Here is a 13168-nt window from a genome sequence, read left to right on the forward strand (position 1 = left end):
GGTCGGGTAATTAGTTGTAAGTGACCTCGTTATGAATGTGGATAAAGGAGTGTGGTGATGAGTATAGAACATATTTCAACTGGAGGAGAGTTGCCTTCAGAGCATTATAGTTGGATCAGTAAGGAATCTAACCAAAATACTTGAGAGGGTAAGATATCAGGATAAACAGTGTTAACTTAGTCTAAAGCGAAGACTAGTTTCCACAAGTTTGGAAAATAGAGAAAGAAACAAACAAATGAAAAGTTAAAAAGGTAAATTTTTTTTAAATATAGCTTATATTTTTAAATAAAATTAGGCAACATAACTTAGACATTTGCAGATGATTTTCACTTAGATCTGAGTTTCTAGAGCTACCCCACAATTTTAATTTTCTTTGAACCCATAGCTTATAATAAGGATTTTTTCTTGTTTTATGTAACTTTTCCCAGATCTTGGGTTGTGATACATAATTCTTGCTGTGTGACTTTTTAGAAGTTTATAATTTTAATAGTGTCTCCTAGGGGCTTTCCAGTTTCATTCCCCATCTCACCACCCCAGTATTATAACTAGAAAACGATCTCGGCTCCAGTTCTCCTATTCTTATCCCGTTGTGTCCACTCTTGCTCATATTGCTTGCCTTGATAACCAGCTGCCTTTTCTGTACAGGAGTTTTTGTCTACGTCTCCATTTTCCTTGTCCTTCCAGTCTCATTTTCTTTAAAGCTGTAGATTACCTGTCTCCTGTTGAACATAGTGAATTGACTTATCTTTCTCCCTAACTCCTCCTTCATACTTAGCTTTTTAGTCACTGGGCAAGGTGTAGTCATAAAGCCTGGCAGTGAAAGGGGCTGAACCCGGACTGGCTTTTAACCTGTCATTGCTCCCCACTGCCTAGCTTCTCTGCTCCTAGTGTGACTTACGGTCTTCTTGTTATTCTTCATACTTTCCTTTTCTCCATTCATGTGGGTAAATATCTGACTAATTATAGTACATCTGAGCTCAGAGATGTTGCTTAAGTTATTTTATTACTTCCTGGAAAGAAAAAGAAAAAAAAAATCACCTGAGGATAAGTACTTCAGTGTGGAATTTTGAAAAGTTGTAGCGAAAAACTTTTATTTAGGTAAAAGCACATAGTGCACATAAGCACATCATGACTGACGTCCTGGAAACGAAAGTAAAGGCTGAACATTTGGAAGGTTAGAATCTGTATTTACTGCTATGGGAGAGACCATGCAGACTTGGCGGGCCCCGGGTGGGACAGAGGACAGAGATAGAAAGTAGCTTTTGGATATGGTACGATTTAGGTACCTTGTAGAACTCTAGGTGGATTTGGTTTCTGTGGTTCATTGATCTCTTTTATTTTTTATTTTATTTATTTATTTAAGGATTTTATTTATTTATTTGACAGAGATCACAAGTAGACAAAGAGGCAGGCAGAGAGAGAAAGGGAAGCAGGCTCCCCACTGGGCAGAGAGCCCAATGTGGGGCTCGATCCCAGGACCCTGAGATCATGACCTGAGCCGAATGCAGAGGCTTTAACCCACTGAGCCACCCAGACGCCCCCACTGGTCTCTTTTAATGTAGAAGAATCTTCCTCCCTTTTTCATTTTTTATGAAATTGAATTTTTTGGAGAGTTCAGGTCTATTATCTAATAGGATGTCTTACACTTTGGAATTGTTTTCTAATAATTAGCTTAGCTTTAAAATGTTTTTGACAAGAGTACAACTTAGGTGACACTGTGTACATCACATAAGGAAGCATATATCATCCAGGTTGTCCCACTGTTGGTATAATTAAGTTTGTCACTTGGTTAAGCTCATGACTGCTGCATTTCTCTTATTTGGGGCATATTTCTCTATTTATAATTAGTAAGTAGTCTGTGGGGAAATATGTTAGGACTCCCAGTAGCTTTTAGTATTTGTTTTCAGTCTATCTGCTCAGTACCATAAACTTGAAAACGTGTTCTGTCACTTTAACAATTTTACAAAAGCTGTTTCTCATATTACTAGAAAATTTAAAAGATATTTGTTAGAATAAAAAATAAAGGGCAGAAATGAAGTTGAAATTACGTGGAAGTGAAGTAGAAGGGGGTAGTGTTGAAGCATACCTTTTTTTGGGGTACGGTTTGGAGGATGGCACGCAACACAATTGTGATCTATGACATTGGAGCTATTATAAAAGTGTGAGCAATCCATTATAGCTATTCTAAAGCAAGAGCAACATTACATTATTAGCCTTTTTAAAGCAATCCTGCTTGAAATTAATGAACTTTATTTTTTTTTATAGGTTTAAGTGTAATACTGGATATTTATTTCTTTTAAGGTAAGTTTTTTCTTTTTCTTTCCTTCTTTCTTTCTTTCTTTCTTTTTTTTTTTTTGAAACATTACTATATTATTTGTTATCCAGGTAGTTTGTCTAGAAAGTAAATTTCTGTTACTGAAATTGGATCGGTAATTTATTTGTCATCTGGGCTTATGGGCTTTGTCTATTACAGAGAAGAAAATTGTCTTGAGGGGAATGATTGTTAACTGCACATATAGCACTCCGTAATATGATGCCCAACAGTTGGCTGCTGAAGATTGGTAGGTTGTCACGGCACCTTAGGTGTACACAGTTCTGGTATATCTCAGTATTCAGAATTGCTTAGGTTTCCCTTGGGAGCCTTGAGCTCTGGGTTGAATATTAGTTTCTAACAAAGTGCCACACACTGGGTGGCTTAAAACAATAGAAACTTATCCTCTCCCAGTTCTGGAGGCTGGATGTCCAAAATAAAGACATTGGCAGGGCTCTGCTCCCTTTATGAAGGTTTTAGGAAGCAGTCTTTCTTTGCCTCTTCCTAGCTTTGCCAACCTAGCGGTTGGCAGTCCTTAAAGCTGCTTCACTCTAGTTTCTGCCTCTGCCCGTCATGTAGCCTTCTTTCCTCTGTGTGTCTTCTCTCCTTGCTTCCAATCCCCCTCTCTTTATAAAAACACCAGTCATTGGATTTTGGTCCCACCCTAATCATGTATGACCTCACTTAAATTGATTACATCTGCAAAGATCCTATTTCCAAATAAGGTCACATTCACAGGTCCTGAGGTTAGGACTTGAACATACTTTTTTGGGAAACACAATTCAGCACAACACATTCATGGTTGGGACTTGACTTGAGTTGTAGCAATATCGAGATGCTGTGATCACTTGGAGGCTTGAGTACTCTCTCTGAGGTACTGAACTATTTTGGAATTGATACAGAAATAAAAATGAATCCCTGGATTTCTCAAGCCAGTTTAGGGCTGTATCTATTTCAGACTTTGGCAGAGGGGGTGAGAATTTTTAACATACCCAGATATAAAGACTCGTTATTTCTTTGCATTTGTGGGATTCAGTCTGACAAGAATTGTGGCCCTCCTGAGGTAGACATAAGAGGGAAACAAAGTAAGCTAGGAGTTTCTTTTCTTTGTGTGCATACTTTGCCCAACTATAACAATACTGTCCTTTTTATCTGTTTATGTCAGGAAAGGAAACTTGTATAATTGGCTAACTTCTTTTAAGCTCTTTAGTACTCTTGATCATTTTAGAAAATAAGGGGTACAGGGTTATTGAAATTCAGCTCCACTTTCAAAAAAGTTCTTAGGTAAGTGAACCTAGCCCAGCGCCTGGCCCTTGGTAAGTGCCTGAGACCTATTTAGTGAGCCTTTCTAAGAAAGTGAAGGAGGTTTGAAGTAGTCATGAAAAGAAGGAAAGTTTTCACTTCTCATTTTTGAATTTTTTTCTCTCTGGCTGGTTAGGGTATTTACTATTCCAGTAATTGATTTGGTTTTGTTCATAAATGACTAGAGAATGTAGATTACAGTTAGAATTAGTGTTTTTAATATAGGACAATACATATGATACTAGACACATGTTTAGTTTCTGGGGTTTGAGATTTGAAGGTAATATTCTTTAAGGGCCTATATTATATTATGCTTATGAATAAATCTTAAAAAATCTAGGCTATGTTAACGTTTTCTTCATTCTTTTCCTCCACTTAAATAAAAATAGCTCTATTAATACAACAAGCTGTAAAGCCATAATGTGGCATACCATCCTGTTTGAGAGGTGAACATTGTTGAATAAAAATGGCTGACAGAAGTGGGAAGATTATTCCAGGACAAGTGTATATTGAAGTGGAATATGATTATGAATATGAAGCTAAGGACAGAAAGATTGTGATAAAACAAGGGGAACGATACATCTTGGTGAAGAAGACCAATGATGACTGGTGGCAAGTCAAACCCGATGAGAATTCCAAGGCGTTTTATGTGCCAGCCCAGTATGTTAAGGAGGTCACCCGCAAAGCTCTCATGCCGCCTGTTAAACAGGCAGTTGGACTGCCAAATAATTCTATGAAAATGATACAGAGTCTCCATCTTCAGAGGTCAACAGAAAATGTGAACAAATTGCCTGAGCTTTCAAGTTTTGGAAAGCCATCATCGTCTGTTCAAGGAACAGGTCTTATTCGTGATGCAAATCAGAATTTTGGACCGAACTATAATCCAGGTCAGACTGTGACCCTAAGCTTGGACCTGACCCATAATAACGGAAAGTTTAACAGTGACTCACATTCTCCTAAAGTTTCTGGCCAGAATAGGACGCGCTTATTTGGTCACTTTCCCGGTCCAGAGTTCTTGGATGTAGAGAAAACTAGCTTCTCCCAGGAGCAGTCTTGTGATTCAGCAGGAGAAGGCTCTGAAAGAGTACATCAGGATTCTGAGTCTGGCGATGAACTTAGCAGCAGCTCCACTGAACAGATAAGGGTAAGATGAAAAGTAGAATGATGCAACACTTATACCATCATAACAAAAAAAACTACAGATTTTAATCAAAATCTTTGTAGGAGTTAGGAATTGTTTGTTTTGCTTTGTTTTTAGACTACACGGGTTCTGTCCTGATTTAACGAGATGGAGAATAGTATAACAAATTGTCAAGTTCATAAAGGTTGACTTTATGGTTTCCATACTTTTTATGCCTTTATGGGGCTTTATGTGTGGAAAAGGTTTTTTCTTTTTTCTATTGAATTTGCTTAACTTACCCAGTGATGATATTTCTTTTACTAGACAAAATTTGTTTTCTAACTGTACTCATTTTGACTTGTTTCCGTTAAGTTTTCAGGTAATAATGGGCATTCGAGGAAAGATACCCCGGGAATGTTAGCTACTTGTTTTTTGAATCTGGTTTATTGACCTTGAATATTTAAATAAATATAGAGCTCACAAATCTCTACCTTCATTCTTGCACTTTGTGTCCTAAGTGGCTAAGTGTTCTTTCCTGGAACAGTAGCCTGAAAAAAATTTTGTATCCACGATTTGATTTTTTTTTTTTTTTTTTTTTGCTTACCTAACTTTATTTTGAGATTAGTTTTTACCAGTTTGTCAAGTCAAGTGAAATAATTTTAAAAGTAAATGCAGGAAATTGAACTTGAATGTATTTGGGTAAGTCTAATTTTAAGTGAAATTGAAAATTGATAAATTTCTGGCCTAAAGCTCTGTTGTGAGATTTCATCACCCAGTTGAGTCAGTATTTGTGAGGCTGCTCTTAGATGTGGTCTAATTGTGATAGAACCAGTTTGTTTTTCCTGTAGCTTTTAAATTTTCTTGTGACATTTTGAATGAAAGTAAGGAAAAGGAAAGATTCTTAAGAGAAACTTCTGATGTTTAAGATCAAGGAGCACCTAGGTGGCTCAGTGGGTTAAAGCCTCTGCATTCGGCTCAGGTCATGATCCCAGAGTCCTGGGATCGAGCCCCACATCGGGCTCTCTGCTCCGCGGGGAGCCTGCTTACCTCTTTCTCCGCCTGCCTCTCTGCCTACTTGTGATCTCTGTCTGTCAAATAAATAAATAAAATCTTTAAAAAAAAAAAAAAGATCAAGGCAATTACATGAGGTAGCACTACCAGTTCACCATCATGTGTCTTGCAGGCTTCTATTTCTGTATAGTCTTTCTGTGATACTTTGACATCGGATATGTAATGTTTCTTGGATTTTTTTCTGTTCATGCTCCTTATTGAACTAGCGGGACCTGGGAAGGACATGTTTTCCATTGCCGATAACCATCACTGTTACTGTGCACTTCAGGTTATGTTTAATTTTTAGGTATGCTAGCAGTCCTGGATTCTCTTCATTGTAAATTCACTGCGTGGAAGTTCGTAGCTCCTAACCTCTCCTGAGCCCCTAACACTGGAAATCCTTTTAGATCTCTCTAGCCGGTCCTTTTCCTAACTCTTCACTGCAAGTGTTTTAAAACTTTTTCATTTTTTTCAGTTCTCTCTCAGTCACCTGTTTTTCCCTACTCTCTTATCTCAGATAACCTTACCTTCTACTCACAGCCTAAATAAAAGCTTTGGGACAGAAAATCTTTGGTTTGGGGGAGGAAGTATTGCACAGCAGTTGATAGTGCTGGCTTTAGATTTGGATGTGGTTCCATACCACTTAACCAGCTGCGCCGTAACCGCGGCAAAGTACTTAACCTCCGTGTGGCTCAGTTTCCTCCTCTTAAGATGGGGATCCCAAGGTTGTTGAGGATTATGTGGGCCACTGTAGCTAATATACTTCGAGCTATGCCTTGTGCATAAGTACATTATATATCTGTTGCTCCTTGATACATTACTGTTAAGTCTGGTGGCTTAAAACAGTAAACACATTCTCAGTTTCTGTGCTCAGTAACTCAGAAGCAGGTTAATTGAGTGGTTTTAAAGGCTTCGGGCTCATGAGGGTATGGTCTTACGAAGGCTTGGCTGGGGCTGGAGAAGCTGCTTCTGGTTCCATCTGGTTCACAGGGAGCTAGCTGTGCCTCCTCACAGGTGCTGGAATGATGTAGACCAGCTTTCCCTCAGAGGGAGCAGTCCAAGATGGGACAAGGCATTGTCTTTTAAAAGCCAGAGTCTTGAAAGTCGCACACTATCGTTTCCTTTTGGTTATAGTTTTAGCCGTATTCCGTATGGGAGGAGACAACATAGGGATACGAATGTCAGGAGAGGAGGATCACTGGGGGCCATCTTGGGGCTGGCTAGCATAGTAAGTATTCAGTACTGACTTACAAAGAGAGCTGTCGTCTTCGTTTCTAATGTTATTTCCCCCATCAAATCTGTAAGTACACCTGTATCAGCAGTCCCCTTCCCCACTCGTACAGTGTAAGCATTGCCTCTCATCCAAGGGCAGTGTCTTCAGATATGCATTCTCCCGCTTTTTCACAAACCATTTGCTAAAGATTATGCAACATTGTGCTCATATGGCTTTAGACTGATTCTTTTTGTTGGTGATTTTTTTTTCTTTCAACACTTTTTTAAGTATTTTACCCACTCTTTTTGTTTGCGTGGTTTCTCATGAAAAATATGCTGTACTTCTTTCTTACTCTTTACTTCAATAGTTCAGGTGTCTTTTCCTGTGGCTTCTTTAAGCTTTTCTCTGCATCTTTGTTGTTTTGCAGTTTGTGTATGATATGCTTTTCTGTAGGTTTTGAAAATGTTTATTTTGTTTTCATTTTGGGACCTTTTTTTGACATATCTTTGTGCTGTTGATTCTTTCCCAGCATATTTAGTGATCATCCTATCAAAGACATTTTCTATTTTTGTTATAGTGTTTTAATTTCTAGAATTTCTTTTTGATTCTGTCTTAGCTTTTCCATCTGCCTGCCTACATTGTTTTTGAATGTTGTCTTTCTTTCATAGTTCTTAACACGTAATTATTTAAATTCCCTGATAATTCTAACATCAGTGCTTTCTTTATCTCTTTCTTTATGTCTTACTTTACTTTCTTTATGTCTTCAAATGTTTTCTTGCCTTTTGCCATATCTTCGGATTTTTTTGTCGAAGTCGGACATGTGTTATTGGGTAAAGGGAACTAAAGTGAATAGACTACTAGTGTGAGGTGTTAGACTAATCTGGCAGAAAATTGAATTGTGTTTGTTTGCTGTGATTTTAGGTACCAGAGGCTTTAAATTCCTCAAGTATCCATGTTTGGGGGCTTTTCTAAGAGTTTCTCATTAATGTGTGGTTCCCCACTAGGTCTCCTTGTTCTGTCCCTATCTGGGTTGAAGTACCTCATTACTTGGTCCACATAGCTTCCACTAACACCATTTAGAGGATGGCTTCCTTGCCACTTGGCAGTAGTGAAAGTTCTGACTTTCCCAGTGTGTGTGTGTTGGGGGTGGAAGGTGTCTTGTTACTGTCTGGCAATGACTGTCCTTTTCTCTTTGCCTTTTATGACACCACTCTCATGGGGGTTTTGGGGTGCCTTGTAACAGCCTGGCAAGTGTGTAAATCTAGGTTACCTGTTTGCCATTGCTGGAGATATGTGGTAGGACTGTTGGTTTTTTTTTTTCTATAGCATTTGGCTGTTGTAGAGAGGTTATGTAAAAAAGTTTTCAGTCTTGCTCAGTCTTCCCCTTTTCTGGTCCTTTTGCTAGACAGAGCAGGAATTTGTTGGGACTTTTTGGTCTGTGTCTGTTAGTGTTTCTGGTTTTTGCTGACTTCCCCCTTTAAATCTGGGATATATGAAGCCAAAATTAAATATGGGAAACTCAACCACCATGTTGTTGTTCATTGGGTCCTGAGGTCACTAGTTGGTCTACCTTCTCTTTACCTTTCAGAGTCTTCGTGTGTGTATGTGTGTTTGTGTGTATGTTTTAATTATTTAATAATAATAATTCTTGATCACTTTCACCTATTTCACCCATCCCCCTACCCTTTCCCCTCTGGAACAACCAGTTTGTTCTCTGTATTTATGAGTCTGTTTCTGGTTTATTTGTTCATTTGTTTGTTTTGGTTTTCAAATTCCACATATAAGTGAAGTTACATGGTATTTGTCTTTCTCTGCTTGGTTTATTTCACCTATCGTTACAACCTCTAGGTTCATCCATATTGTCATAAATGGCAAGTCTCTTTCTTATGGCTGAGTAATAGTCCAGTGTGTGTGTGTACCACATCTTTATCCTTTCATCTACTGATGGACAGATGTTTTCTGTTTGCTTTGTATTATGTCCAGTGTTTTTATTTGTAGTTAGTTTGAGGAATAGGGAATGTACGTATATTCCTTTTATCCAGAATTGGAAGTGATAAGTTTTCAGTGGTACTTTTTAAGTATTAATTTTCTTGACCTTTTAACAGTGTTTGTCTGGTCATCTATGGGATATCCTCTCATCGTAAGCTTTCATCACATCCTGTGCTCCTCCATTGTTGTGCTCACCACATTTATAATTATTTTCTTCCTTCTTGCTAGTCAGTCTGTAATCTCCAAGCCATGCTAGTTATCATGCCTTTGTCTGTCTCTGCATATCGAGTACTTACTATAGTACCTGGCATATAGTAGATAGGCTAAAGGCTTCTGGAATGATGACCAGTGTTTAGCAACAAATACTTCAAGTTAAAGGGGAAAGGGAAACCTAGGTTAATGTCCTGGTAAAGACGCATATTTCTTTTTGAAAAACAGTAACCTAGAAGTGCTGTGATCCTTGCCTACAGGCATATCAAAGAATATTAGGGAGATGGAGTTGGAGGTAAAAAGTTCTAATTCAATGCAGAGATTCGAAAATTTGAGTCAAAAATTATAAAATTGAGTTTGGCCCTTCACTCCCAGTAAAATGGATACATAATTTTATTGTCTTCCTTAGAGCAACAGATTTTTAGGTCATTTCAAAGTTCATACTAATGGTTGCAAAGAATATGAAACTTTGAAAATCAGTATGTTAGTTCAGAGCTCTAAACCTTTAAACAGCCTTAAAAAAGGGACACCTGGTGGCTCAGTTAAGCAGCTGACTTCAGCTCAGGTCATGATCTCAGGATCCTGGCATCAAGCCCTGTATCAGTCTGTGCACAGCAGGGAGTCTGCTTTTCTCTCTCCCTCTGCCCCCTCCCCGCTCATGCACTTAATCTCTCTCTCAAATAAACAGAAAATCTTAAAAAAAAAAAAAAGCCTTAAATACTACACACTTTGCTGCTGATGCTCTGTTTGCTTCTCATGATCTCACTAATGCTACTTTAATACATATTTTACCAGGCTTGAGTATCGAGTTTCTCAGTTCCATATGATTATTAGAAAGTATTATCTAAAACTGGAGAGTAGAAATGGTATGGTAGATCTTTGTCTATAAGCCTGACAAAATGCCAGACAGAGAAAGGTCAGTTAGAGGACTGACAACCTGACATAAATTTAGGAAGGCCAAACAACTTTAATGCCTAGAATCATTATTTTAAAATATGATACGAATATTTATGATGGCCATAAATCTAGAAATGTTTAAATTAAGTTCTAGATTTTTAGGTGGTAGATACATTTGTAGAAAGAATATCTTCATTGATAGTGATAAACTGATGCATTTCTGGCATTTGGAACCTAATCTTAAATTAATCTGGAAAATTTTATATATGGAATAGTTCATCAGCATTTCAAGGTATTTCTCTTCTATACTGGATTCATGAAATCAATGCCCTAATTTGTTACAGATTTACACTTTGTTCCTAATTGAAAAGCATTTAAATATTTATTTTTAGTCTTCCCTTAATCCGAAATTGTGTCGACTGCTAGTATAGATGTTTATTACATTTAAAAATACAAACTAAACTATACATACATACATACATATATATTTACAAAGTAAAAATCATACTGTATGTGCAATTTCACTGTAGGGAACATTTAAAAAATTATGCCTTATACAACCAGAATATCTATTATACTAAGAAGAATGCTTGAGGGATGTAATTTTTCAGGCTAATTGGATTTCTGGCTAATACAGGATTAGGTATAAAAGGTTTCAGTGTTTGTTAGAGATTTACCTAAATCTGTTTCCACATAGATGGTGCTGAATCTAAAAACAGATATAAATTAGCTTTGTGTAGCAACAACTAATAATGTCCCCTGTCATCCAAATCCTTGCTCAGTGTATCTTTTTGTTAAGTCCTCCCCTAGCCACACTGCTGGAACGAGTGGAGTCATTATTTAGCCACATTTAGGCAAAATGTTGAAGTTTTAAAACTATTCAGTGTCCTTAACTTTCCTTTGTACTTTCCTCCCTGAATGACATCTGGGAAGCTCCATCTTCTGTTTCCCAAGATTATCTTCTCATCACATCTTTATCCTTAATCAAAACAGGAAAGAATAATAGTTTTAAAATTTGGTTTTATTTGATTGACTACTTGATGAAAAATACCAACCCTTTTCTCAAGAAATGCACATTTGCACCAAATTTTGTTAAAATTTCAAGGTATCCAGAAATCTGGATTCTTCCGATCCCCCCCCCACCCCATTTTTAGTTTTTTAGAGCACGAACAAGAGTGGAGAGGCAGAGGGAGAGAGAGGATCTTAAGCAGGCTCCATACCCAGCCTGGAGCCCTGTGTGGGGCTCAGTCTCAAAATGTCACAATCATGACCTGAGCCAAAACCAAGAGCTGGACACTTAACTGGCTGAGTCACCCAGGTGCCCCCAGAAACCTACATTCTTGAAGTGAAAGTTTTCGGCAGAGTTATTAGGAGTAAAGATTGATAAATCTTCTTTAGGGAAATTTAGGCATGAATGTCTAGGTGGATGGAAATTTGGTAGAGGAACTAGATCAGCTTGAAATTATATTTGGGTTAATCCCAAAGGCAAAATTGAGTGAGGTCTTTTAGGATAACTGGTAAGTAAACCTAGAACCTAGTAAAGGTTCTTTCTGGAACTAAGAGCTGGCTTTATTTTAGTATTGACCTGTTTATCAGGACGCTTCCTCTTCAGTTGTTTTTGGTTGTGATCTTTTTGAGGATCTAGTGAAAGCCATGAACTGTCTAACCAAGAAGGAACCTACATTCCATCAGTGCCTACAGTTGCATTGGGCTCACTGTCCATGTAAAACTCCTTTTATGTCCACCTTCCTTTTACCTCTTACCTTCTAAACTTTACCTGTCCTTCTCCTTTATGATTCCTAATGCATTTGGCCTTATTTTATTTTACTTTCACTTACTTTTTTTTCTACTTTAATCCCGGTGATTAATCAGAACTTAGCTGTAAGTGCCAGAAACCAACTGTGTGGTGGTGAGGCAAAAGGGAATTTATTGGCTCATGTAACCAGACTACAGGAAGGGTTTATTCATTGGAGCTAGGGTCTGGTTTACTGTCAGGATTCCTTTTATTGCTTTTGTCTCTTGTCTCTGATTATGTCTCCATGATTTTGTTATACTTCCCAACAGACTTCGTCCACATGGCTATAGATGAGTTGCTAGTAATTACTAGGCGCACGTCCTTCGTTTTTGTATTAGGGTATTTTATTTTCTTTTCTTAGTTCTAATTCAGAAAATCTCAGAGAAGGAATTGGGCTTAGCTTGTGACATGCTTATACTTACGGCCAGGGGCATGATTGGGCCGTACCCAAACTGCATATTTGGAATTTATTTTAGAGAAACTGTTCCCCCAGAGAAATTGTAGGTATGCTGTTCCCAGAATAAGGGAGAGATGTCAGGGAGACAAAATAGTACTTACCAACCATATCCTCTGTTTTCGAGATTGATTCTTGAGGTCTTCCCACATTATACCTCCCTGTACCGAGTCATTCATTGACACCAGCTGCTCTGAAGGCCAGAGAGGGAGCTGGCAAGGTTGGAATTGCCAGACTGATTCTAGTTCAGCAAAGAAAGTTTTGAAGATCCAGATTTCAAGTAGAGAGGATTCTTTGTGCTATAAAATTAGAACAGCAAAGTAATATTCCCTTTTGTGCATATCTTGGCCTTTTCAGAATGTAGTCTTTAAAGCCAAAGATTGTGTTCTATTTCTGCCAGTAAACTTTTGGCAGCAAATAATTTAGTAAATAATCTGTATAGTGAAGACAGTACTGACTTAAAAGAAAACACCACCTTAATATGATATGCCTGTAGATGACGAGAGGTGAACTTGAGATGAAGAACTGAATTTTGTATGTCAGCTTGGCTGGACCATGGTGCCCAGATATTTGGTCAAATATTATTCTGAATGTTTCTGTGAAGGTGTCTTTTGGATGTGATTAACATGTAAGTGTGGATGTGATTAACATGTAAGTCGATGGACTTTCAGTGAAGCAGATTACTCTCTCCATAATGTGGATGTGTCTCATTAGAAAGACTAATAGAGTACAGAATAGACCTTCCCCTCAGCGAGAAGGAATTCTGCCTGCAGACTGCCTTTGAACCTAAACTGCTACTCTTCCCTTGGTCTCCAGCCTTCCAGCCT

General features: G+C 37.9%; 1 protein-coding gene across 3 annotated transcripts in view; it reads left to right on the forward strand.

The window, feature by feature from the left end:
* The window catches only part of ARHGAP12 (Rho GTPase activating protein 12), a 109290-nt gene that overhangs the window by 14162 nt on the left and 81960 nt on the right, over positions 1 to 13168 (forward strand). For all 3 annotated transcript variants that reach the window (XM_080811559.1, XM_080811557.1, XM_080811558.1), the window contains exons 2-3: positions 2266 to 2301; positions 4003 to 4757. In XM_080811559.1, coding sequence (XP_080667685.1) covers positions 4080 to 4757 — 678 coding nt within the window. In that variant the 5' untranslated portion in view covers positions 2266 to 2301; positions 4003 to 4079. The remainder of the gene's footprint in view (positions 1 to 2265; positions 2302 to 4002; positions 4758 to 13168) is intronic.

The sequence above is a fragment of the Martes martes genome (genome assembly GCF_963455335.1).
Source record: "Martes martes genome assembly, chromosome: 8".
Classification (NCBI taxonomy): domain Eukaryota; kingdom Metazoa; phylum Chordata; class Mammalia; order Carnivora; family Mustelidae; genus Martes; species Martes martes.